A 27,979-nucleotide genomic window follows, 5' to 3' on the forward strand; every position below is an offset into this window, starting at 1 on the left:
TGAGTTGAGGAGAGCGAAGATGGCCATTTCTTTGTCTGCTCCTAGAGGTACCTCACTAGTAAGGGAAACGACAAACATCTTTGAAAAAAGTTCATATAACTTTTTCATTTCTCACTCTAGCAAGGTAATAACAAAAACAGATGAAACAATATCACTTGCTTATGTCCACTCTCTAGCTGTCATATATATTGCATCGAAATACAGTCACCTATACACAGTCAAACCCTGACTGTTCCCTGACTGCTTATAAATTCTTTCAGCCTATTTACAGTCCATCAGACCAGGTATACCACAACACTCAAACTTGCTGTATCCCTTGCATGTCTCTCATCCTCCTCCATATTTAAGCAATAATAGATCATCTTTCACTCCAAGATAGCATGAGAGTAAGCCACAGCAGAGAACCTGGAGTAAGTGAAGAGCTGCAGGTAACATCTAAAGCCCCCTTTCCCATCCTGTGATTTACTTCAGCCTCCATGGTTCCATCTGCAGCAAAGTTCACTCCCATGTAACTATGGCACTTCACTTCCTCCAGGTCATCCTTATTGACTTACTCTCAAACCATCCTGTTTAATCTCCTGCTACATCCATTTACAGTAAGTCTGTTTACTGACACTTTAAGCTTTCTCCTTTCTTACACTCTCCCAAACTTTGTCACAAGCTTCTTTTTATGAGTCAGCCACCAGAGTTGTGTCATCTGCAAACAACAAGTGATTCAACTCCCATGCACCCTCCCAATGTGCTGTGGATCTTTCCCTCACTCTAAGACCTTGTATTCACTTTCCTTACTACTTCATCCATAAGCAGATTAATCAACTACAGTCACTTCACAATCCCTTTATACAGACCCACCTTCATTGAGAACAACTCACCCTCCTACCTTCCTGAAAACTTCTCACTTTATTCAACAAGTTTCCATGAGGAGATGATAACAGTCAAAGTATAGGTAAATAAGAGATGGCATAAGTACAAGTACTTTCTGTTGAATAAGTTTGGTGACAAGACAGCATATGTGATTTAGGGAACGGTGGTATGCAGAGTGAGAGTCCTGTTGAATGATTTTGTGAAAAGAGAGGAGGGAGAGTGAATACTCTGTGGCATATATGGATCTGCAGATAATGTATGATAGTGCTGACTGAGATGACTTGTGCAAGGTTGTCATCAATACAGAGGGTCAGTTGCTGAATGCAGCTGCCATGGCTCTGGTTGTAGACTTGAGCAACAAAACTCTAAAACTAATAACATATTTTCAGAAAGCACATGCAAAGAGGAGGCTGAGAGTTTAAGTGAATAAAATCAAGGTAATGAGGTGTAGGTAGGTAGTAGTTGGTAGGAAGCTATTAACCAGGGAGGTGATTCACTGGTACTAAACCCTTGGGTATCATGAAGGTTACTGATGGTTGCATAATGAACCAGCATTTCAGTGGTTGTCAAGATGCACTCCTTTGACCTAGGTAGCTGTCTTTTCTTTCTGCATCACCCAAGTGGTTTGCTGGCATTCTGTCTACAAACATACAATCTCTCCTTGTCATATAAAACACACGACAACACAGAACTTACATAACTCAATCTTTATATATGTGCAGATTTTCCGGCAGTATATCTCTGATGCCTGTTCCCAACTAGAACTCCCTCAAGGGGATGGCCATGGCAACAGTCTCTCCATAACTAGTGAACTCCAGTGCTGCTTCTTAGCCTTTAATGCCTCGCTAGCCCTGCCTTTTGGCAAAATGGTAGGCATGATAGACAGTAGTAGTACATAGGAACATGAGCCAGGAGCATTAGGCAAAAACATTTTGTAGAAGAAGTAGGTTGGAACACTAGGCAGGAGCAATAGGTAATAGCAGTAAGTTGGAACTTTAGGCAGGAACATCAAGTAGACACATTAAGTGTAAGCAGCTGGTGGAAACAATATGTAAGAGCCTCTAGAAACACTGTGCTAGAGTTACCCTTTGCCAGAGCTCTGTTGAGGGTGAGGCACTGAACTGAAGACTAAGAAGCAGCAATGGAGTTTATAAGTTATAAAATTTTTCCGACCCCAAAGGAGTTCCCAGAGGAAATGGGCATCAGATATATAGATAGACAGACAATAAGGCATAGCAGAAGAGGTGAGAAAGGATGGGGTGAGTTTGAATATGAAGAGCAGTGAAGCTGAAGTAAAAGGAGTGCTTTAGGTACCTGGGAGCGGACATGGCATCGAATGGAACAATGGGAGTTGAAAGAAATCATACAATGGGAAATGGAGCAAAGGTCCTGGGTACACTGATGAGTGTATGGAATAAGTGGTCATTTTCTATTAAAGATGGGTGTGTTTGAAGGTATAGTAGTCCCAACCGTGTTGTATGGATGTGAGTCTTGAACTATGAATGCAAATGAATGGAGAAAATGTGCTGTACGGTTTGGACATTTGAAGAGAATGAAAAAGGAAATGACAAAGATCTATGAGGCAGATGTGAAGACAGCATGAGAAATGGGCACTCTGAGATGGAAGGACAGAGTAATAAAGGCCTTGAGTTCTTTGGGAATGAATATTCAGGAAGGTGAGAAGTACACACAGGACACAGTAAACGGGTGCAATGCAGTATAATGGCAAATCTATACTATGTTTATTTGGGTCTGTCATCAAAAATCAACAACTGATATCCCATACCATGATTTGTTTAAATCCGGTATGGGAATAGAATGGACAAAGGATGCAGAAACTACAAAACTGAAGATGTCTATGTGTGAAAATTACGAAGAAAGTGTACATCTATTAATAAAAAAAATATGATACTGACCATTAAACTGCTAAGTAATGCCATCAGAATGTTTTTGGATGATACATTGGTTCCAGTTCTATGGCCCCATACTGCGCATACCCATCAACCGTCAAGACATCAATAATTTTTCCCATAAGTAAACAACTGTTTTTGCTTACCCTTGCTTCACAGAAATGGCTTTGATTTGTGTCTCACAACATGATCCAGAGGATTAAGGCTCAGAGACCTATCTCCTGATGGATTAATCGACTCCCCTGATGTGCCAGTAAAGCTTTCCACTATCTTTGGCCAGCTTGCTGATCTCAATACAGAATGCACGAGGAAGGAGCTGCTATTGTTTTATGAGAGGGGCGAGTTACCAATGCTTTCTGGACTGCTGCAAATGGTGAGAAAACCACCCCTCACTTTTACTGGATCACAGAGTTCTTTGTACAAAGTAGTTAAGGATTTAGGGATCATTTTCAAGAAAGTTTACAGTGGTAAAAAAAATATTACTGGAAAAAGAAGACGTTGTTGTAAGAAATAAACACTTTTGATAAATTAAGGGCAACAGAAATATGTATGATTGAAACCTGGATAAATCAGAACCAATGACTGAAACGATGATGGATCAGTTGGCCCCAAACTGAAAACTGGGAAAGGGGCAAGATTCATAATAGTTCATGCTGAAGGTGAAAAAGGATTCATGCCGGGAGCTTTACTTGTGTTCCAATAAAGAGTGCAAAGGGTGACTACCAAGAATCAATGGACCATCATTGACTGAAGACTTGGTCTGAGCATCAGCTACTCCCAGCATTCCAGATAGATCTTAATCATCAAGGACAATGCATCCTATCACTCACATATCTTATAAAGTGCCAACGTCCAGCAATAACATGCCCCATATACTTAAGTGGTTGCATGACAACAACACTGCCCATGATCCATCATACACAAAAGCAGAATTGCTAAACATTAGTGGACAACATAATGAAAAGCAATATTAAGAAGTGGATGAAATTGCAATAAACCATGGACAAAAAGTACTAACACTACCTCCATATTATTGTGCTAAACCCAGTTGACCTAATCTGGAGTAGAGTTAAACATAAAGCGAAGAGAAACAATTCTAATCACAATCAATCATCGAAAAGCATACAAGAGATAATGAATCAAGCCATTAACCATGTAACACCATAAAATTGGCAAAAATTTATAAATCATACAAGAAAAATAGAAAGGGACTATAGAGCAAAAAATACAGCAATGGATCACTTACCTGAAAGCTTTGTGATTAATGTAGAATCAGATGACAGTGAAGATAGTGATGGATAAGGAAGATGATTCCAGCACTCATGCATATAACACACACACACACACGTATGAGTATAACTTGATAGTTAAAATAATGAGTGTTTGTGTGCGTGTGAGCAATGAATGCTTTGGCCTATTTCTGAGAAAGCTTTTGTGTTTACACTTAATACATACTTATCTTTGTGAACATGGATTGTGTGTGTAGTTAACGGAAGAGCAATTTTGTGACTCTTGTAAATGGTTATGTGTGAATGCATGTATCTATGAGCATCATGTTGAGAAAATTATAGCAGTTTAATGTACCTTCTGTCACAGCGGACAATAAAATCAGGACTTTTCTAACATGTTTTGCTTTGTCCTTCCTCATTTCTGAGAAAGGGAGAGTTAAAAAAAAGTACGCTGACCAAGCGATTTTGTCAATGATTATGATTTTGGCTCGTGAGAATTAACCCTCTCTCATTCCTAGTAAATTATAGGAATAATCTCAATAGGGCGTTGAGACCATTTCAAGAGCAGCGGGCTCCATGCCCAGGGCCCAGTATAGAGCGAAGAGCAAACAAGCAAATGATATTGATTGCTGATTCATAGCGGCAGGCCCGAATAAACAGAGTATAGCTATCAATATGTTGAACTAAGGCATATGAAGAGGTTAGGGGAACCAAGAGATTGGTGTGCGGGGCTTGGCAGAGCATGCAGGGCTCTCTTTCGATGTCCTACACATGACAGCTAGAAAGCAGATATAAGAAAATATGGCCATGGTTTACATATTCATGTCACTGCTCTGCTGAGGTGAGAAAAAGCAAATAAGTATGAAAAAATAAAAATGAACAGGTTATTAGGTGAAAATGATGCCAAGGGCATGTGAAGCATCTGGGGTAAACCAGGGAAAGGTCTGTGGGGCCTGGATATGGATAGGGAGCTGTGAATCAGTGCATTACATATGACAGCTAGAGACTGAGCATGAACGAATGTAGCCATTTTGTCTGTTTTCCTGGTGCTACCTCGCTGAAGTGGGATATAGCGATGCTATTTCCAGTGTGGCAGGGTAGCAACGGGAATGGATGAAGGCAAGCAAGTATGAATATATATATGTGTACATATGTGTACGCGGGAGACAGCGCAAAAAAAAAAAAAAAAAGTATATGTCTGTGTATGTGTATGTTGATATGTATATGTATGTGTATGTCCATGTACGGGCATTTTTTGTATGTATATGAGTCAACGTACTGTCAATGGACTGAACTAGGGAATGTGAAGCGTCTGGGGTAAATTATGAAATAACATCAGCCAGTAAGGATGGGCAAGGTGGGGTGATAATAACAAACATAACTGACTACAAATCATACAGCCTTGAAGCCATATCTTTTCCAATTGGATGTAGTTATAATGGGCAAAGTAGAGATTATCCTGTGCTATCAAATCCTAATTAGATCTGATAATCAAGATTGGACTGTATACATTTTATGAAAGAGAACATTTATACATTTAGAATTTCAGGAAAACTCAGAAATACCATGGAAGGAGAACAGTATTAACCATGAATGATGAGGGGGTTGGGAAGCACCACGTGGCAGACCATAAATAAAACAATGCTCATTCATCAGTGTATGCCTCAATACTGGGATCAGTCAAAATGAGATTATCAATATTCTACCATACCAACATCACCTCTCATTCTCTGCCATGGCAAAATAAATCTTAACCCAAAAATACATTAAATACTGTGTAATATTTTGCTAAGTGTTATTATGAAGTGAACATCTGATTTATTTCACTAACTTTAAATATACCTGAAGGTATGTATCTAATCAATGTTAAAGAAAGCTGATACATTATTTTCTTTGATTCTGTAAATATTAACCTAACTTGTGAAACATATCAAAATCAAATTTCTTCATAAAAAAATTAGCTAATTAATTCACTGACTTAATAGAAGCAATGGCACATTGTGAATGGATGAATTGCTTCTAAAAATTATATATTTATCAAAATCCTCACAATATGTCTTCAGTTTCACTGATCTCTTATATGGCTAATGTTTATAGTTTCTTTTATGGAAACGCAAACCACATTTTTGCTTGAAGCTCTTACCACAGGTTTCACAAGAAAAGGCTTTGAAGTCTGAATGGCATCGCATGTGGTCTGTTAAACCCTCCTTACGGGTAAATGCACGACCACAAATGTCACAGGCATATGGTTTCTCTCCAGTATGAATACGTTCATGCTGCTTCAGGTAGTCTTTTCTTGAAAAACACTTGTGACAATACTGGCACATAAACGGACGGTCACCGGTGTGTGTCTGCAAAGGAATTACACTTTACAAATTACTTATTTAGAGAGAACTGTAACCATCAAAATGTAAATCATGTCATATCCAAAACTTAACAACAGCAAATTATGCCACATCCAAATCATACTTACTCAATCACAAAGCCCCCAAAACAAATGTGAGAAGCTCTTCAACACAGTAAAGTTACTGAAGGCTATTCCTTATTAATCCATATAAATGGGGATAGGTGAGAAGGAATACTTCCCACATACTCCTTGCATGTCACAGAATGCAACTTAAAGGGGTGGGAGTGGAAATCCTCCCCTCCAGTACCTTGCCTTAGTACAGTGGCATTATGCATGCATTCTGCCAATCCTCATGCACTTCACCATGAACCATACATATATTGAATATCTTTATCAACCAATCAACAACACAGTCACCCCCTTTTTTCAATAAATTCCACTGCAATACCATCCAAACCTGCTGCCTTACCAGCTTTCACCTTCTGCAAAGCTTTCACTGCCTCTTCGTTGTTTACCAAACCATTCTCTCTGACCCTCTCACTTCACACACCACCTCAACCAAAAACACCCTATATCTACCACTCTATCATCAAACATGTTCAACAAACCTTAAAAATACTCACTCCATCTCCTTTTCACTTCACCACTACTTGTTATTACCTCCCATTAGCCCCCTTCATCAATGTTCCTATTTGTCCTCTTGTCTTATGCACTTTATTTACCTCCTTCCAAAACATCCTTTTATTCTGCCTGAAATTTAATGCTACTCTCTCAACCCAACCCTCATTTGCCCTCTTTTTCACCTCTTGCACCTTTCTCTTGACCTCCTGCCTCTTTTTTTTATATATATATCTCCCAGTCATTCGCACTACTTCCTGGCAAAAATCTTCCAAACGCCTCTCTTTTACTAACAATTTTACTTTTTCATGTTACCACACACTACCCTTTCTAATCTGCCCACCTTCCACCTTTCTCATGCCACAAGCATCTTTTGCGCAAGCCATCACTGCTTCCCTTAATACATCCCATTCCTTCCCCCACTCCCCTTACGTCACTTGCTCTCACCTTTTTCCATTCTCCACTCAATCTCTCCTGGTACTTCCTCACACAAGCTCACTTACTCTCACCACTCTCTTCACCCCAACATTCTTTCTTCTTTTCTGAAAACTTCTACAGATCTTCACCTTTGCCCACCCACATACATGTGTATGCGGGTGGGCTGGGCTACCCCATCACTACTTCCCTAAATTCTTGCTGTTCCTCATCCATTCTCCTAACTTTGTTTACCCTCACCTTTTGCCATTCTACACTCAATCTCTACTGATATTTCTTCAAATAAATCTCTTTTCCTAGCTTACTTACTCTCACCACTCTCTTTTCACCAATAATGTTTCCTCTTTTCAGACAACCTCTATAAATCTCCATAAGGTAATGATCAGATGTCCCACCAGCTGTCCCTCTCAGCACATTCACATCCAAGTCTCTCTTTTGCAAGCCTATCATCAAGTAGGTAATCCAGTAATGCCTGCTGACCATCTTCCTACTCACATACTCCATATGCTTGTGTATGTCCCTCTTTTTAAACCAAGTATTCCCAATCATTGGTCTTTTTTCTGCACACAACTCCACAAGATGTTCACCATTTCCATTCATAATACTGAATACACCATGCCCCCCAAATTATACCCTCAACTGCTACATTACTCACTTTTGCATATAAATTACCCATCACTAATAGAAGGACTTTTACAGCAAAACTGCTAACACACTCATTCAGCTACTCCTAAAACACTTACCTCTCATGATCTTTCTTCTCATGGCCAAGTATATAAGCACTAAAACCCACTCATCTCCTGGAATCCATTTTCATTTCTACTTACATCATGGCCAAGTACATAAGCACTAAAAATAGCCCATCTCTTGGAATTCAATTTCAATTCTACTTACAGCAGTCTAGAACTCACTTCCTTACAATCTTCCTGCAAGGCTCCTTCTATTCCATCAGTCAGAAATTGAAACTATATTTCTGCTTTTTGATTTTTTGAGAATATTTTTTGAAAAGGGTAAGTGATCATAACCTTTAAGTTCATATATGAGATCAGTGAAGTAGACAGGACTTTGAGAGTTGTAAGGAAAGAACAACCAGGAGACAAAACAAGAAATCAAGTAAGAAGCTTGTAAATAAGGATGTAAAGAAATATTTCTATAAAATAAGCATGGGAGATGAATGGAACATACTGATTGAGGACATGGTTAATACAGAAACATAAATAAATTCAAGAGGTTCTCTGATAGTACAGAGCATTCAACTGTAAAACTCCCTCCTGGTACAGTACAAATGAGAAATTCTTTTAGTATTAGATTGATTCAACGCTTACATGTAAAACTGAACTTTCAACTGATGTGACAACTTCCTCCAAGATGTTTTACCACTCAATATTTCACATACTGCAAATAAATATTCTTCATTCAATTTCTAATGATGTTATGGTGAATATAAATGAAAAAAATTTTTATACCTTAATACGACTGCTAACTTGAGTTCCTTACCTTGATATGATTTGCAAGGTTATCTCGACGTGTAAAAGACTGACCACAAAGGGGACATACAAAAGGCTTCTTCTGCTCTCTATCTCCATTTCGTTCCTCATCTCCAGCCAGCGAAGAAGTTCTTGACATCACTTCACCGTAGCCACCAGGCCCAATAATGAATTGCGTTCCATCTTCGCTTAAATCAACTTGTAATAATTCCGTCTAGAATCAAGATGTAACAATTAACCGTATTATGACAAAGAATACATTACTTAAAAATTCTAATGTTCTTTATAGCTAAATAATACCTGTTATTATATTTACTGCTGTTTTATTTCTATGCAAAACTAATTTAGTAAATCTCCATATAAATTTCACTTTAAGTATTTGAATATATCTTTGATCACAAACACAGCCTTTGTGTTACAAAGCCCAATGGTGATCTGATCTCTACTGTATGACCCATCTTCAGTCCTCATTTGTTCAGAAATTATGGTAATCCTCAACATCTCTAAAGCATTTGTTTGGTTGTGACACAAGTCTGCTTACTATACTTCCTTTGGCTTTTTTGTTTCTCTCAGTGCTCTAATGAAGAGTTTTCTTTCTGGTTGTTCCACTGTGATAGTCATAAATGAGGTTACACCTCACTTTAACTCGACAGTGATGTCCCTCAGAGTTCTGTCCTATCACATACCCTCTTTCTTTTCTTTATTAATGATATTCTACCAAATTTCAAACCATACTCATTCTTATGCTACACACACTGAGATCCTCCTCACTTTGATACTCTTTTCTTCCACTGAACATATTTTCTCGCTTCATCTGAACCTATGAAAATGGGGAGGCAGTAACCTGACTACATTCAATAGTGTCAAAATACATAGCTGAATTCAACCACATTACTGCCTCCCCATTCTAAGATGTTGCATAGGTCCAAATTGAGTGAAAATAAATGTTCAGAGCAAGAAAAAGTACTGGAGTGAGAAAGAGATGGTAAATAAGTTGAGGTATGAAGAATAGACCCATTTTGGTTTAAGAGTAAATGAGATTAAATCTTGTAGAAAGGTCATCTATGATACAAAAAAAAAAAAGCAAGTAAGTGATAGGACAGAACTCTAGAGACAACAGATGTGAAAGCAACAGGCCTGCTGTTGGAAAGGTTAGAACAATCTCCTTTTTTTGGGATAGGCTACAACAAGGAATGCTTCCATAAAGAACAGCTTAAAGGCACATTTCCTGGGAAATGAAGAGGTATGTGAGCTGAGCCATACATCTTGCCCACTTGTAGATGGGGGAGTACCTGGAAACCCTTGATGAGGGAAAATATAGAGGAGGGAATAAATTCAGTGGGAGATGGAGTAAACAAGGACTCATCCAAAACAGGTATCAGAGCAAGAGTAATCAAAACACAAATGAAGAGACAGATCTTGTAGACAAGAGCCACAGAACTCCATTCTAGCTGAGATAATCTTCACTATTTAGTCAGCACACCGGGCATTTCTTGGCTACCAAAACAGCACTTTTCCTATGGAAAGTGGGTATAAAGTTGTGCAAGGATGCCACTAACCTATCCAATACTACCAGAGGTGGTATTCCAAAAGAGGGATAGGGGGATGTTGCCCAATGAGAAGTGACAGAGATGAGATTATGATCAGAATACTCTAAAGGGAAAGAAACAGTGTACAAATAGTGGGAGGGCTCAGAGGTAAAAAAGCTGTTTGTCTTGGTAGGATGCTCAACTGTTAGAAACTCATGCTGAATGTCTGATTATATGTTTCAGATCATTAGCAAGGAAAAAGTAAAAGCCTTAACTCCAACAGGAGCACCCTGTGTAGAGCCAAGCCAATTCCTTTGTGTAAGCTGATTACCCTTGAGTGGAGAAATTCAGCAACTGAAGAAAAGACGTGTATACTCAAGAATTCAAATCTTAATTCTAGAGTTCTCAGTTATTAGTCTCTGTATATTTGTATACAAAATTTTCAGAGGACTGTCTTTCTCTCATTTTAATGGCTGTCTGTCAGGTTGTAATTCATTTATTTTTGGTCTTACTGTATCATATTTTTGTGTTTGTTAGGATTCTTACCAGCTCTATCATCACTCCTGCTAAAAATAGTTGGCATTCCTGTTTCCAATTTTGCTCTCAGTCTGCTCTTGAAAGTTTTCATTTGATTTACTTTCTGTAGTTCTCATTGTACTAATCCTGTTAATCCTAGCTCCTCTCTAATTCCATATCTAATTGTTCACATTCAATGAGGCTGTCCTATTCTCTATCTCTGATGCCTGTTCCCTTTGGCCATGACAAAAGTCCCCATAACAGATGAACTCCAGTGGTGCTTCTTAGCCTTTATGCCTCACTCTTAACAGGCCACTGGCAGAGAGCAACTCTAGCACAGTATTTTCAGAGACTCTTACCAAATGCTACTACCAACTACTTCTGCCTAATATTCTAACCTACAACTTCTACCTAATGCTCCAACCTAATACTTCTACTTAATATATCTACCTATATCTCTGATGCCTGTTTACCCTTTGGGAACTCCCTTGAGAGGGTGGCCAAGGCAAAAGAGTACCCAATGTTTCCACCTAACACTCCTGCTTAATGTTCCTACCTATAACCTCTATCTAGTGCTCCTACCATTTAGCCAAAGGCAGGGCTGCGGAGTTAAGTGTTATCAAGTGTTATGTGTGACAAGAAGAGACTGTATGTTTACGGATGGAATGCCAGCAGTCCACATGTGGATGAGCCGGAAAGATAATACAGCTACCTGGATCAAGGAGTGCAGCGTGACAATCACTGAATTGTTGGCTCATTACGCAGTAACCCTCCCAATACCACAATAGGTAGTTTCAGTAATACATGGTTAGTGGCTGCCAACCAACTACTACCTACATAGAGGCTGTATCATCACAGTATCTCTCAATCCAAAGAAGTCCATTATTTCCCTGCTACTAATTGTAGCACTGACTGGTCTATACTATTTGGCATTAAATTGAATCCACCTTTGTGTAATGGTGTTAGTACACCATATTGTGTTGATCTGCTATACTGTTTTGGTCAATGCTTGCTTCAATAACATCATGACAGGTTTCACCATTGTTAGCTTTGTTTTCTTCTGATCACTTACTTCAACTATGTCTATACATTCATGAGCAGGATATTGGGAGCCTGGTGACATGAGATAAGAGGAGTCACACCCTTCTGGAGCTTCCCACCCCAAAAGGTATCAACTACTGCACCCAAGTGGAAAGTGGAGCACGATCTTTATCTGTCCCCAGCCATCAAGCCAAACCATGGGTCATACCCTGACATCTTAAACAAACACATTTTTTCAATGCTTGGAGATGATGGTCAAGTCATCATCTTCCAAATGCTCAAGGAAGCTGGAGACATCAACCCTAACCCTGGGCCATCCGTATAACTCCGCCCACAGAACCAACTGCCAGTCATCAAAAAGCACTACTCCATCCAAAGCTCCATCTGCACTCATTGGTAATACCACAACTGCACATCACTGTGATTCATTAGGAACTAATCAGAACACTGGAAAAGTAGCAACGACCCAAACAGCAAATTACATTACCCCATCACAAACTTCCAACAAACAACATCCCAGAATACACAATTAATTTTAAACACAAACTATTCTACTCTACAGAACCCCAACAACAAACTAAAATCTTGCCACTCTAAATCAATGGCATCAAAAACAAACACAGAAATACTCAACCAACTCAGAGAACACAATATACACATAGCCCTCAAGCAAGAAACAAGAATCACATATAGATCTATGCTCCCACCTTTCTACATCTGTACAATACTCAACCAACTCCGAGACACTTTGGTAACCTCCACTCACAGACTACCCACCCCTCCCCCTAAATAATCACAATACTGACAAAACCCATAAACAATGAAGTAACCCAACAAGCACAAATCAACTGACCTCCTAACTTAGTCTTAAGCTCTCCAGACAAACACAAGTCACACTCTCCTGCTTATGCTCTGGACATCACCCATCACTAGAACACTTTTATATAAGCAGTTCCAACATATTTCAAGACTCTTTATATCAATGATGCAACTACCATAAAGACACTAAGCTCTTACTACACAATTTCCTTGCACTCCCTGCACATAAAACACACACTCAGCACAAAACTTTATGAACTGTGGTCCCATAAAGTGGATGTGGTTAGCTTCCTGAGTGCTATAGGAGCCTCATACGGACAAAAGGGACTCCAAGGGCAGGAAGTTGGTAATAAGTAAGAAAGAGAGTGAAAGAGACATTTACTTCACTACAAGTTATATCTACTTTGAAATTCCTCAATAATCTATTCAACAGTTGCAGAGAATAAATGAGGGGAAGAGGTCTTTTTACTATACCGTTGACATATCTGAATTTGGAAGAGAGGAGTTAGATTGTTCAAAAGCATCAACGTCAGAGAGAATGCCATGGGACAGTCCCTCTGCCTCGCCTAAACCTCCTTCCTCATCATCTTCCTCTTCCTCATCTTCTTCCTCCTCTTCATCGTCATCGTCTTCCTGCTCTTCATCCCCAGACATCCCTTCTCCTGCAACCCCTTCATCCTCTTCTGGGTCATCTTCTTCACCTTTCACATAATCTGGACACTCATTCTGAAATTGAAATATGTATCATTACTCCTAAAGTTCACTGGGAGAAACTCCACACAAATTGAAAGTTCCTAATCAGTGGGACAATACAGTCACATATGAAGCCTGGCTGGAGCCACTTGCCATACAACAAGTACCTCAGATGAGATTCTGCCACAGGAAAGGGTCAGCACTTCACATGAAAGAATATGCCACTTGTTTATTGATCTACCTATCTATATTTCTGATGCCCACTCCCTCTGGGAACTCCCATCAAGGGGGTGGCCACAGCAAAAGTCTCCACTGATCCCTGTCCTTACATGCCTCCCTTGCATATGCCATTTCACACATTCTTCTACCATTTCTCTTCCTCCAGTATTCCTCTCATGCCATCCCCTTTAATCATACTGTCATATACTCTCCTTGTAAACTCCCTGTCTTGCATTCTTTCCATATGCCCAAGCCACCTCAAAGTGTTACATTTCACCCATCTACCTCTCCACAATTCATTCCCTGCCATACCAAAACCCTCATACAACCCTCATTTATTTATTCCATCTAGTCCTACCATATGCTCCTCTCAAATAGCTCATTCATACAGCCTGTGCACATGACCACTATGTGGCTCATTCCATGTCCACGTTTCAGCTTCATAGGTCAGGGTCAAGAAGATAATGCCATCCCTTAATTCTGTCACTTCACAAACCAAACTATCAGATTTCCGAGAGAGAGAAGAAGGGGAAGGGTAGAAGGGAGGAACTGTCGTCAACATAAAATATGGTAAAGTGGGGGGATGGAAATCCTCTCCTCCAGTTTTTAATTTTCCAAAAGAGAGGACAGAGAAGAGGGTCAAGTGAGGATATTCCCTCTAAGGCTCAGTCCTCAGTTCTTAGTGCTACCTCACTAATGTGGGAAATGGTGGATATGTAAGAAACAATCATATTTGCAATTTCCCATGTTAGCAAGGTAGCATTAAGAACTGTGGACTGAGCCTAAGAGAGAAAATCCTCACTTGGCCCCCTTCTCTGTTCCTTCTTTTGGAAAAGTACGAACTGGATAGGAGGATTTCCAGGCCCCCACAAAGAGTTAATGAGATGGCCTCGATAGGGCTTCACTTGCCAGTGACATCTCAGCTGACATAAAAAATAAAATCCTGGCAGTACAAATTATTTCAAAACAATTCACTACAAGTATATACACTACACATCAAGTGAATCTTAGATGGAAGAAACTGAACAAAAAAGGCTAGTATATGGTCTAATGTGTCTGAGGTTGCAGAGAATTACATGAGACCAGTTAGGCTAATCTGTAGGCTGGCAGGACACTGACTTCATTGCTGAAAGATCACTGATTGGCAGTGGGAACCAAAACTGAGCTGAAGGCCCCAAATGCTGAAAAGGTGGTTAGAAACAGGCAAGAGGTGTAAACCTAGGGATCTTGGAGAAGCTCACAGGACAGACTGACCACAGAGAGAGAATAACATAGAATGCAATTATAAACATTTATGCTGGGGTTACAAGGTATATAATTACTGATTCCAAAGGGCTGACTGAAAACGTTCTTAAAAGCATAATCACCTTCCATGTTAGTCTCACGGCACAAGGGAGATAAATTACCTGCAACATACTTGACACCCACTTCAATGGATATTTGGCATTTATGAAGATGAACAATCATATAGAAAATACATGCAAAATGACCATAAAATTATGTGCACTCTCCTGTATTCAGCTGACAAATCATTCAGTACAATCCATCTTTATACCCTACTTTAACTGAATTTCTACCTATATTTCCTGGCATTACAAACCTTTCAGTGTCATGTTGTACACTTACTTCATCAATGGCATGATAGTAAGGGCTTTACAAGCTTCTGTAACAGAATACAAATATTTCATTGCCCAAATAAAGCTTTCTTGATATATCTTGAGACTGTCCTTCATAAAAGGCTTAAATCAAATAACACAAAAACTTCAAAACTGCACACGTAGTTTAAATATCTTTCTAACCTTTATTTTATCTGTATTGTTCACAGGTGGATCATCACTGTTGTGACTGCTGGGTGCTGGACTTGGAGATCTAGGAAGCTCACCTGGTTCCATTGCCCCAGCACCTACAACCTTGTGATCTTCCCTTTTTATTCTCTTAAGTTCTGGCATGCCTGATGGGCGGTTGCGTTGGCGGGAGCGGTTAGGCATTGGAGGTCCAAGATCAGGTCGCAGTGTCAGCTTTGGAGGATCATCTTTTCTGTTTGATTCTGTTGACAGGATAAATATCAAACATTTGTAAAAGTATTTATAATGAAATCACGTCAGAAAATGTAATGCATTATTAATCATCAAGAGAAATAAAATTATCATCAAACAAACAGAAGTGGATACAAAAAGTAACACTAAGACCAATGCAAAATCTACAAGACATACAACATGCAAAAAGAGAGAAAAATTTAGGAGAGTACATTAATATATAAAATTGGCTTTCATCACATTTCTTTCATGTCTTCCAAATGAGAGAGACAATATTTTCATGTGGATATCAAAACCAACCTTGATCAGACTCCCTCACTGATATGCTGTGACGTAGCGAGGGGAACTCTGCTCTAGGAGAACCAGGCTCAGTACCTTGGGTACACAGCATATTCAGGGATATGTCCATATGTATTTATGCATGCATTGACATACCAATGCATCATTTTCTAAATTACACACACAAATATGTGTCCTGACTCTGCCTGCAAGTGGTAACACCACAAGCAAGATGCTAACTTTAACGATGCTACATTATCATTAGCAGGGGAAAAGGATATAGTGTCGTTGAGAACCCTCCCAACCTTCAAGAGGAACCCACCTTATGCTACTCCCACATGGAATGCTGCCTTGAAACTTTAGCAGCCCCATTGAAGAGGGGCCTAGGGCTGCATACAGTATTAACAATTACAGTAATAATAATAGTAATAATAACAACAACAACACTGACAATGATGATATTTTTTCTTATACCCAAAAGCCTCTCCCTACAAAACAAGGTAGGTTAAGAAAAAACTAATAGCTTCATTTGCACACAACCACTCCAGCTGTCATGTATATTGTCCCAAAATCACAGCCAGATATCTACAGCCAAGCCAACTGACTAATTCATGGTTTGCCTTAAAGGCATCCAATGCCCTGATTTAAGTCAGTGACAGCATGTAGCCCCAATGTACCACACTGACCCTAGACAATCTGTCCCATGCACATCTCTTGCCCTCCAAAATTCGTTCAAACCACAGTACCTCAAGGTTTCCTTCACTCCATCCTCCCATCTACTTCTAAGTCTTCCCTTCCCCTTTTTCCCTTTACTTATCATACCAAGATCATTTTAATCTATCTTAGCCTAGGGGCTGCATATATCTGAACTATTACTATTCCAGGTGTTACTGGACTTTGCCTGCTTGAGGTTACACTAAGTGTGAAAAGTCATCTTTGGCAAGGCTGTGTCACTGGGATTACAATGTCCTCAAAGGACTTATCATTCCAAAAAAGTCTACATTGCCCTGCTACTGGAAATAGTGTAGCCTTGGACTACAGGAGCTTTTAGGAAAAAATTCTGGGTAAACAGTGGTCCTGAACTATTCATAAATAAAATACAATTACATTTCAGTACACCCTGGTCATCCCTCTCATTCAGACTGTGCTTACAACCACACCTTTCTCTTGCAGTGTCACTCCTTACGCAACACACTGTCTTCAGTCATTTCATTTTCAATACATCTACACTTTCATTAGCATACAAGGCCTAAGATTCACATACAAACAATACTGTTGGGACTACTATACATTTAAACATACCCTTTTTGGGTAACATACACTGAACTTTCTTTCTACATGCTCTTCAACCCTTAAAAAGTAGTAATCCCTCCCTGGTTCATCCCCATATGCTAAACAGATAAATATAAAATTATCAAAACAGAAGACACTAACTAAAAATAAAAAATTAAACATACTTTCAGGATACTTTTTCAAAAATACCAAAACACCTACAATGCTTTCAAATAAGTATGTGATCATTTTTTTTTTTTTCTGGGCATTATTTCTTTAATAAACAACTCATCATATTATACAATTCATGTTTTCTTCAGAGCATGATTTCACAGCACACATACATTTTCTCATATCATTTATGCTGCCAGTGAAAAGTTACCCTTGACAAGGCTGTATCACTGTCAATTGACGGAAGAGTACAGTCCTATCAAAGAACTTGATTCAAAGGATTACTTTGTCTCCAAGTGTACTGAGTAGCACAACCTTCACTTACAGGAGCTCCAGAAAAAGGGGTCCTGGGGTAATATAAAAAAAAAAATCTATATTTTCAAGCTAGTTTGTTGTTTCCCATGTTATTAAGTTAGTGCCAGAAAAAAGAAACTAATCAACACTATATCCTGTGTTGCATTATTAGGTATTTCATAAAAAAAAAAAATCAGACAGGAGCTCCAGAAAAAGGAGTCCTGGGGTAATATAAAAAAAATATATATTTTCAGGCAAGTTTGTTGTTTCCCATGTTAGTAAGTTAGTGCCAGAAAAAAGAAACTAATCAACACTATATCCTGTGTTGCATTATTAGGTACTTCATAAAAGAAATCAGACAATAATTAAAAAGACTTCAAAAAATGAGAGCAGTTTTAGCAGTTAATCACTCACCAGGCAATACTAACGAGTGACTGCTCAGCTGGAGCAATTGTTCACTAATGAGTGTGTTCACTAAGCCAGTGAGTCCAACTCATGTACTTTCTGTGCCCATGCAGCTCACATTCAAAAACTGTAATATTGTTTATAACTTCCTCAAACCCTATACAAGTGGGAAGTCCCAAAGTGAGTTTTATGCCTGAAGATAGTTGAGAGGCAGGATGAGTATCAGCTTAGAGGAAAACTTAAGACATTCTGAAAAGTTTTGATCTTGGTCATTTTTGTGTTAGTATCAATAATTCCTAAACATGCAGATAATTGAGGCAGTAAGCCTCCAACATGACACCTTTAGGTGTAATGATGACCATTCACACCAGAGTTGAAGCTACAGAAAGTATGAAGCGAGTGTTGAACGCCTGGATCAGATCAGATTCAACACAACATGCTTGTACTTACTGTAATGCATTTCTACTTAACCTTTAAACTGCACAACTGATCCTGAAGGACTATCTCCTTTGCACAAAAAAAAAGACATTTTCCTAGGAGAACACAAAAGAAAAAAATATATATATGTAACAACTCATAAACTTTCCTCTACAGAGGTGTTGTAGGGTTTTGAATGAACCATAGTGAGGCAGGCAAGCAGCCAGTGTACGATAACTTTCTGTTACAGACCTGAGCATGCATGAGGGTTTATGGTATACATGGGATTGAGAAATTAGGAGCAATGTGCTGAGAATAGGCTGAAACAGGGCACAGGAAGCAGTCAGGAGAAACCACAGAAATGTCTGTGGAGCCCTGGTTTTGGTGCTTCACTTCACTACAAGAAAATTTTATGCTTACCATTTAAAATAAGGCATTCATGTATCAGGTTTTATCTGTGGAACAAATCTCATTACTCGTTTAAGGTGAGGAAATCATCTCTGGCAACATGTCAGTCTTCAAAGTTAGACGAACATGATTTGCTGCCTCAATTAGCCCATGTTAATGAGCATAGAATGATGCAACTTTTGCTTGCTATCCTTGTGTTTAACAATATTTTCACTATTTCTGCTCCGAGATATTTCCCCTCTACCAATATTCAACCATGGTTCGATTCAGAGAAGTTGTCCATGGAAGAAAATGCCTGTATTCTTGCTTGCTCGAAAGCAATAAAATTGGTTCTCAAAGTAAGATTTCAAGATGTAGTTGTTGGGCACAGCCCACCATCCAGACTGCATTTGAGTTTCCTCTTAACATCACCCCTCTCTGAAAAGCTAAGTCTGGTTAACCTAGTATGACCAGTAAGGCAGCTGGCTAATAACTAGATGAAGTGTGAGGCATTGAAAAACCCATATCTACCAGGTTATCAGTTTCCTTACTAGTCTCCCTAGCTCAATCAGACTCGGGGAAGGCTGAGTGTTGGATAGCAGCCCAAGTAAGTGTCCAGATAGTGGACTTAGCCCTTCCGTAAGTTTTGAAGTCTCACTTGTAGATATATTTTCTTGCTCCCAAGCACGATGATGGGTCTTTTCTTTCTAAAACAACTTTTCAGAACCCATGGTTATCTACTGGTAGAGGCAGAGTACCAACTGGAACATAAATTTCAAATACATAAATACAAAGCATAATGACAAAGAAAAATCTGCATTCCACCAACCTCAATTACAAGTGGTAACTAAGGTGCGCTACCTCGCAAATGCGGGAGACAAAAGAAAAAAAAAAAAAAAAAAAAAAAAAAACTAAGGTGCAAATCATATTAATGTGATCATCAAACATACAATCTCCCCACCATAAGTAAGTACTAGGATCTGTTCTGCAAATAAAACCTGACATGAAAACCTTATTCTAGACAATAATCACAGGAGTTTTTTTTTCAGGCAGAGATGGTAAACTTGACACATACAAAGACAATGTAAATATATGAGGCCATTCTTTGTTCCTAGCACTATCTTGCTAACACAGGAAACAGCAGACAAGTATGAAGAAAATTATTCACAACATACCAAAACAATGCCATTAATGTTATCTTTTTTAGCAACAATCTATTCTTTATGTGATAATTGTACTATTTGTACAACACACAAATATATTTTATGTGTAATTTTACATATCTATTTATACAAAACTTTCTTTATAATAAATAAACTAATTAATAAAAATGTTATCATTGAGGCCAGGAAGAAAGAATTCTACCTCCATATTCCCTGTGTGTCATAAAAGGCGACTACAAGGGGTAGGAGCAGGCACCTGGAAACCCCCCTTCTTGTATTTCAATTTCTAAGAGAAGGAACACAAGAGGCAGCCAAGTAGGGAGTTCTCATCCTCCTCAAAGGCTCAAGCTGGGGTGTCTAAATGTGTTCAAGATGAAAAGAGAGGAGAGATAGGCAGTATACTTGAGGAAAGAAACCTGGATGTTCTGGCTGAGTAAAAAAAGCTCAAGGATAAAGGGGAAGAATGTTTTGAAAATGTCTTAGGATTAAAGTCAGTTGGTACGGCAACAAGAATGAAAGAAGGAGTAGCACTACTCCTGAAGCAGTTGTGGGAATTAGTGATAAGAGTGTAAGGAAGTAAATTCCAGAGGGATGTGGGAAAAACTGAGTGTATGGAGAGAGAAGGTTGATCATTAGTGCTTATGCACCTATCCATGGGAAGAAACATCATGAGGCAAGTGTTTCGGGAACAGCTGAGTGAGTGTGCCAACAGTTCTGATGTGAGATGTCTAGTATTAGTGATGGGTGATTTAAATGTGAAGGTGAGTAATATGGCAACTGTGAGAATAATTTGGGGTCATGGCAATGAGTGCTGAAAAAAGGAAAACCTGGTTTTCCAACATTTTCAGTGGCCTGGCAAAGGCCAGGTCCCCAGGTTGCCAGATTAAAGAAGTACAATCTGTATATATGGATCATGGTGAGGTGCCTGAGGATTGGCAAAATGATTGTACAAAGCCACTGTATAAAGGCAAGGGGGGAAAAAGGTAAGTGTTCTGACAACAGAGGTATAAAGTTTGCTGAATATACCTGGTAAGTTGCATGAGTGGGTATTGACTGAGAAGGTGAAAACATGCACAGAGCATCATACTGGAGAGGAGCAATGCTGTTTCAGAAGTGGTAGAGGATGTCTGGACCAGGTATTAGCTTTAGAGAATGTGGGAAATACTTTGAAAAACAGATGGATTTGTTTATGGCATTTACGGATCAGGAGAAGGAATATGATAGGGTTGATGGGGATGCTTTGTGGAAGGTCTTAAGAATATATAGGGTGGGAGAAAAGCTGCCAGAAGCAATGAGTTTTTATCAAGGGTGTTAATATGAGTAGTATAGTTGAGAGAGCTGAAGAGGGTGTGTTGAAATGGTTTAGACATATGGAGATAATGACAGAGAGGTTGACAACGAGGATATACATATCAGATGTGGAGTGGACAGGGAGAAGGGGGAGACCAAAGTGGAGATAGATGGATGGAGTGAAACAGATTTGAATGCCTGGGGCAAGAACATGCAAGTAGGTGAAAGGTGTGCATGATATATAGTGAACTGAAATGATGCAGTACACAGGGATCACAAACCTTTCAATGGACTAAACCAGGGAACATGAAGCAGCAGAGGGGAAACTATGAAATAGTTTGTGGGACCCGGTTGTGGATAGGGGGCGGTGGTTTGGGTGTATTATACATGACAGACAGGATGGATGAGAGAGAACAGCCACTCTTTGTCTGTTCCTGCTGTACTTGCTAATGAGGAAAACATCAGACAAGTATTTCAAAAAAAAAATTCCTATAAAAGCATGGTATAACAGCATGCAAGTGGGTGAAAGGTATGCATGGTATACAGTGAACTGGTGCAATGTGGTATACAGGGATCAGCAATCTCTCAATGGACTGAACCATAGCACATGAAAAGGTAGGGGGAACCACAAAATGGTTTGTGAGACTCGGTTGTGGATTGGGGACTGTGGTTTTCGTCCATTACATATGAAAGATAGAGGATGGATAAGAGATAATGCAGCCATTCTTCACCTGTTCCCAGTGCTTCTTGCTAATGTGGAAAACATCAAACAAGTATGACAAAAAAAAGCAATAAAAAAACTTCAGATGGATGCATGGTATGACAGCATGGCGGTAATGAAGTGAGGATGGTGATGAGGTGAGATTGGTGCTGGAAATGATGATGAGTATGGTGGTACACTAGTATTCTTTCTTTATATTTTAAAAACAACTGGTCAGTAACAACTACAGTTACAACAAAAAATCAGTTATCTACAGATGACAGATAATGACAGCCATTCCATATTATGACAGCAAAATTTTTGGTCTATAAAAGAAATTTCGTACATTCTCCTTCCATCCACAGTCTTTTACATAAAATTTCTTAATCAAAGTATTTGTTCCTCTGGACTAACATAACTTGACATTAGTCTAGATGTGAGGCATGTGTGTAGTTTTGTTAAATGAAATTTTACTATATATAAGAAAATTACCTGGAGGTCTTTTGCGCTTTCCACGCAGATGCAAAGGTGCCAAAAGTGTGGGCGGATGTGAGCGTGGGACGGATGGAGCAGAAGGCACAATAGGGGTGGAGGAGGAGCCACGGGGAGAGTCATCAGGCACTGCCAAACCTTTAACCTGAAGTCCTTCAGCTGTACGTAGTAAAGAACCCAATTCACTCTGGGGTACATGTACTTCTCCCTGAAATGAAACAAGACTCATTAAAAGCACAGTGCATTATTTCCTTGTCATTATCATTCTGACTGCTGTACCTGGATACAACCTGTGCAGCATAATCAAAACTGAGGGTTAAGCAGTGAGAACTTGGTTAATTTGTATAAAACCTTTTTACATGAATCCCTTTTCTAATTTCTATACCAGTTTCTGATATAGAAATTGTCTGGCCAAGTATGTCTGGCAATCACAGTAAATATCAGATCATAAAACGGATATCTCATAAAGGATCACCTACCAATCATTTCAAAACATTTCTGGTTTAATATGTTCATTTCCTTTCTGACAAACTTTTTAAATTTCAGCCATTCAAAGACCATTCTACCTTGTGTCAGCCATATCTAATGTTGGGTAAGCACATATTAGATGAAACTTGATAAAGGGCTATCCACAGATCATTTCAGCAAAGTTGCAATTCAGCTGACTAAATGAGTTTTGAGAAGATTACAGTGTGAAAAGTTTAAAGGCAGATGAGAGCCAATCAGAGATCATTTTGGCATGTGGTGGCCACACTGGATGCTGGATAAGCATATAATAGAATACTTAATAAAGAATTATTCATAAATCTCTTATGCAAAGTTTCTGTTCAAATGACCCAATGAAAAATAGTGTAATAAATCAACAGAAGAAAATGGACGCAAAATAATTACAACAGCTCACGATGATAGTTAAAAGAGGAGCAACTACTTACTCTCATCCAAATCTTTATCACAGTACACCAGAGGAATTCCCAACTAATCAATATATCATCCCATTCACATCTGTTTTGGAATGATAAATGAAGAAAGGAGCATTAACTCTAGGAATCTTTCCTGAGATTTTCTTCTTCTTTAATAAGAAACTGCTACTAACTTACCTTACCCTTCTAAATTAGCAAGCAATTGAAAATACTCTAAATCCAGATATTCTTATCATTAACCTGCCTATGTTCTAGTGTCTATAAACTTAGTCAGTTATGAATCAATTGTATAAATTTCTTACAAATCTTAGAAATAGTCTAATATTGTTTAATAAGAGGCTTTTTCAAAGAAATGATTTTCATCCTTCTATGTGTCTTCTAAAAAAAAAAAAAAAAAAAAAAAAATAGATACTTGGTGATGAAACACAAGAACAAGATGGTACAAGCAACCTCATTATAAATTCACTTCATTAACTCTGATTCTCTTTACTTCATTAGCTTTGAACAAAGAAAACTTCATGCTACTTTTCCCAACATCATTCATCTGTGCTTGCAAAAATTTTTCAACCTGTTTTCCTAGTGCTACCTCGCTGAAGCAGGGGGAAGCAATGCTGTTTCCTGTGGGGAGGGGTAGCACTGGAAATGGATGAAGGCAAGCAGGTATGAATATGTACATGTGCATGTCTGTGTATATGTATGTTCAAGTGTATATGTTGATATGTTTATGTGCGTGTATGGGCGTTTATGTATGTATGTATGTTCTGGCCCCAATTGCTAAAAATCTTTTTCACTTCATTCTTCCACCTCCAATTTGGTCTCCTGCTTCTCCTTGTTCCCTCCATTTCTGACACATATATCCTCTTTGTCAATCTTTCCTCACTCATTCTCTTCATATGTCCAAACCATTTCAACATACCTTCTGCTCTCTCAACCATACTCTTTTTATTTCCACACATCTCTCTTACCCTTACTTTACTTAATCAAACCACCTCACACCACATCTTGCTATCAAACATTTCATTTCCAACATATTCATCCTCCTCTGTACAACCCTATCTATAACCCATACCTTGCAACCATATACCATTGCTGGAATTACTATTCCTTCAAATAAATTATCCCTGGGGATAGGGGAGAGAGAATACTTCCAACGCATTCCCTGCGTGTCGTAAAAGGCGACAAATAAGGGAGGGAGCAGGGGGACTGGAAATCTTCCCCTCCAGTTTTTGCTTTTCCAAGAGAGGTGAAGTGTTCTAGATACCTGGGAGTGGACTCAGCAGCGGATGGAACCATGGAAGTGGAAGTGAGTCACAGGGTGGGGGAGGGGATGAACATTCTGGGAGCGATGAAGAATGTGCGGAAGGAGAGAGCGTCATCTCATACAGCAAAAATGGGTACGTTTGAAGGAATAATAGTTCCAACAATGATACATAGATGCGTGGCATGGACTATAGATAAGTTTGTACGGAGGAGAGGGTGGATGTGTTGGAAATAAAATGTTTAAGGAAAATATGTGGTGCGAGGTGGTTTGATCAAGTAAGTAATGAAAAGGTAAGAGAGATGTGTGGAAATAAAAAGAGTGGTTGAGAGAGCAGAAGAGGGTTTGTTAAATGGTTTGAACATATGGAGAAAATGAGTGAGGAAAGATTGACAAAAAGGATATATATGACAGAGGTGGAGGGAACAAGGAGAAGCGGGAAACCAAAATGGAGGTGAAGGGATGGAGTGAAAAAGATTTTGAGTAATCAGGGCCCAAACATACAGGAGAGGGAGAGGTGTGCAAGGAGTAGATTGAATTGGAACGATGAGGTATACTGGAGCTGACGTGCTGTCAATGGACTGAACCAGGGCACGTGAAGCACCTGGGGTAAACCATGGAAAGGTCTGTGGGGCCTGGATGTGGAGAGGAAGATGTGGTTTTGGTGCATTACACATGAGAGCTAAAGACTGAGTGAGATCAAATGTGGCCTTTTTTTTGTCTGTTTTTCCTGGGGCTACCTCGCAGATAACAATTCTGTTTACCTGTGGGGCAGGGTCGCGACAAGAACGGATGAAGGCAAGCAGGTATGAATATACACATGTGTATGTATGTATACATCTGCATGTATATGTATGTATTTGTTAATATGCATATGTATGTATGTGGGAGTATATGTATACATGCGTGTATATGAGTGGATGGGCCATTCTTCGTTTGTTTCCTTACGCTACCTCGCGGATGCAGGAAACAGTGATTATGTATAATAAATAAATAATATCTTTTTATACATATTCGCCATTTCCCAAGTTAGCAAGGTAGCATTAAGAACAGAGGACTGAGCCTCAAAGGAATAGCCTCACTTGGCCCCCTTCTTTGTTCCTTTTTCTGGGAAAATAAGAAATGGGAGAGGAGGATTTCCAGCACCCCACTTCCTCCCCTTTTAGTTGCCTTCTACAATATGCAGGGAATATGAGGGAAGTATTCTTTCTCCCCTACCCCCAGGGATATATATATTCATCCATAATTGCCATCAACCATGTTACCAAAGTAGCACCAGGAACAGAGAAAGACCAAATCCACTCACATCCATTCCCTAGTGGTTAGGTGCATTCCACTGAAACCACATCTGCCTATGTATAACCAGGCCCCATGGACCTTTCTACGGTTTAATGTAGACATTTCACATGCCCTTGTTCAGTCCACTGATGGCACATCATCCTTAATGCACCACACCATTCCAATTCACTTAATCAAGTGCACACCTTTAACCCTTCAACATGTTCAGGCCCTAAATGCTCAAAATCATTTTCACTTCATCTTTCCATCTACAAATTTGGTCTCCTTGCTCCCTCCACTTTAACCCATAAATAAATATATAAATAGATATATAAATATTAAGTGAATCCCCAAGGAATTGAGCATCCCTGCTCTCACTTTAGCCTGGTTGATTTGGGAAAGGAACAGTTTTGCATCATAAGGTCCCTCAAAAGCATTGTGCCTATCTGCACTTGCTTCATCCTCGGTTTGCCTATATGCACTATGCTTCACCCTAGGTACATAAGAATGAAGCTAATGACAACACATAAACAGAAAGATATATAGAACAAATAATAAAAGAAACTGAATGAAAAGAATTTTCCCAATTAAAAACAAAATATTCTGACCTTGTACATGAAATCCAGTAGGGCCTCCATATCTTTTGTGGATACATCTTTCATGAAGACAATAGGATGCTTGCAAGGATTCTTGGAAAACATTTCCTTAAAGTAATCGCTGCATGTGGAGAGCACAAACTTGTGAGCTGGATATAACCTTCCAGCACATGCCAATGACACATCTACATATGCCTCCTGGAAAAAATGTTAATTTGATTCAACTAGTTTAAAAAGAAAAGGTAGAAAAATGTATCATCTTATTCCAAGAAATCATTTAAAGACTGATAGAGATATCATTAGAAGAAGAGACACTCCTCCCATGATTAACCTGACATCCTTCAATCATCACAATTTAGACTCCATAATCAATCAGAGACATGCTCCTTCCATGACCAACCTGACATCGTTTAATCATCACAATTTAGACTCCATAATTAATCAAGATCTTTCTTACCCTCAAAGAATGTACAATGCAAACTGTGATTTCAATTTACAATTAACCCAAGTACATTAAATCACTTATAATAGAAATCTGTTCATTGAAAGAACACAATGTTCTTTGAAATTCAAAAATATAAAAGCAGAACAAAAATGAGGATATAAGGAGGAGGAAAAAGTACGAAACGGTGAGGAGTAACAGCAACAAACAAGTAATAGCAAAAGCTACTAAAAGCAACAACATTATGGAGGAAAGCCAAAAGCCAACTGACAGCAGTAAAGAAGACTGAGGAACAGAATAACCAGGAACAGCATTTGTATATGATACTGACCACATATACATATTTTACCTGATTCCTCCAGCAGAAGCCCACATAAATGGGTAACAAATATAAATGACAAAAAATCCTTAGTAGAGCTATTAACACTGGCATACCTGTTCCCTGAGTAGGGTGAGGATCTTTGTGAAAATTGTGTTGTGATTGTTCCATCGTAGTGCTAGGTAGCCCTCCTCCATTCTGTCCTCACGACCCTATGCCTGAAAAAAGGATACCTGCTAAAATTCATCTTATATTAACTTTTTTATGAGGCATAAAAACCTAATGTTAATGACAGAGGCAGAAAAAAAGACAAATTTCTATGAAAGACTCCTGGTGTTATCCAGACCCTTTCTAAAAGCACTTGCAGCTGAAGACTGTACTACTTCCAGCAGCAGGGAAATGTAGTAAATATTCAGTGTCTTCTTTATGGTAGTTGCATCATAGGCATGAAGGGTCTTAGGCTATAAGCAAACAGTATTTGTTTTAATGTGATGGGTGATGTCTTGAGCACGGGTGGGAGAGTGCGACTTGAGTTTGTCTGTGGAGTGTGGTT

General features: G+C 39.0%; 1 protein-coding gene across 2 annotated transcripts in view; it reads right to left on the minus strand.

Moving 5' to 3' along the window:
• Positions 1-2,517: 2,517 nt before the first annotated feature.
• Positions 2,518-27,979, minus strand: part of LOC139746809 (uncharacterized) — a 32,311-nt gene continuing 6,849 nt past the window's right edge. Inside the window, exons 2-8 of one of the 2 annotated variants that reach the window (XM_071658374.1) lie at positions 27,543-27,644; positions 26,678-26,863; positions 22,614-22,821; positions 15,507-15,754; positions 13,270-13,521; positions 8,901-9,104; positions 2,518-6,354 (exon numbers count right to left, since the gene is read on the minus strand). In XM_071658374.1, coding sequence (XP_071514475.1) covers positions 6,088-6,354; positions 8,901-9,104; positions 13,270-13,521; positions 15,507-15,754; positions 22,614-22,821; positions 26,678-26,863; positions 27,543-27,623 — 1,446 coding nt within the window. In that variant the 5' untranslated portion in view covers positions 27,624-27,644 and the 3' untranslated portion in view covers positions 2,518-6,087. The remainder of the gene's footprint in view (positions 6,355-8,900; positions 9,105-13,269; positions 13,522-15,506; positions 15,755-22,613; positions 22,822-26,677; positions 26,864-27,542; positions 27,645-27,979) is intronic. The other variant, XM_071658375.1, reaches the window with a different exon arrangement.

Source organism: Panulirus ornatus, chromosome 66 (assembly GCF_036320965.1).
Source record: "Panulirus ornatus isolate Po-2019 chromosome 66, ASM3632096v1, whole genome shotgun sequence".
Taxonomy (NCBI): domain Eukaryota; kingdom Metazoa; phylum Arthropoda; class Malacostraca; order Decapoda; family Palinuridae; genus Panulirus; species Panulirus ornatus.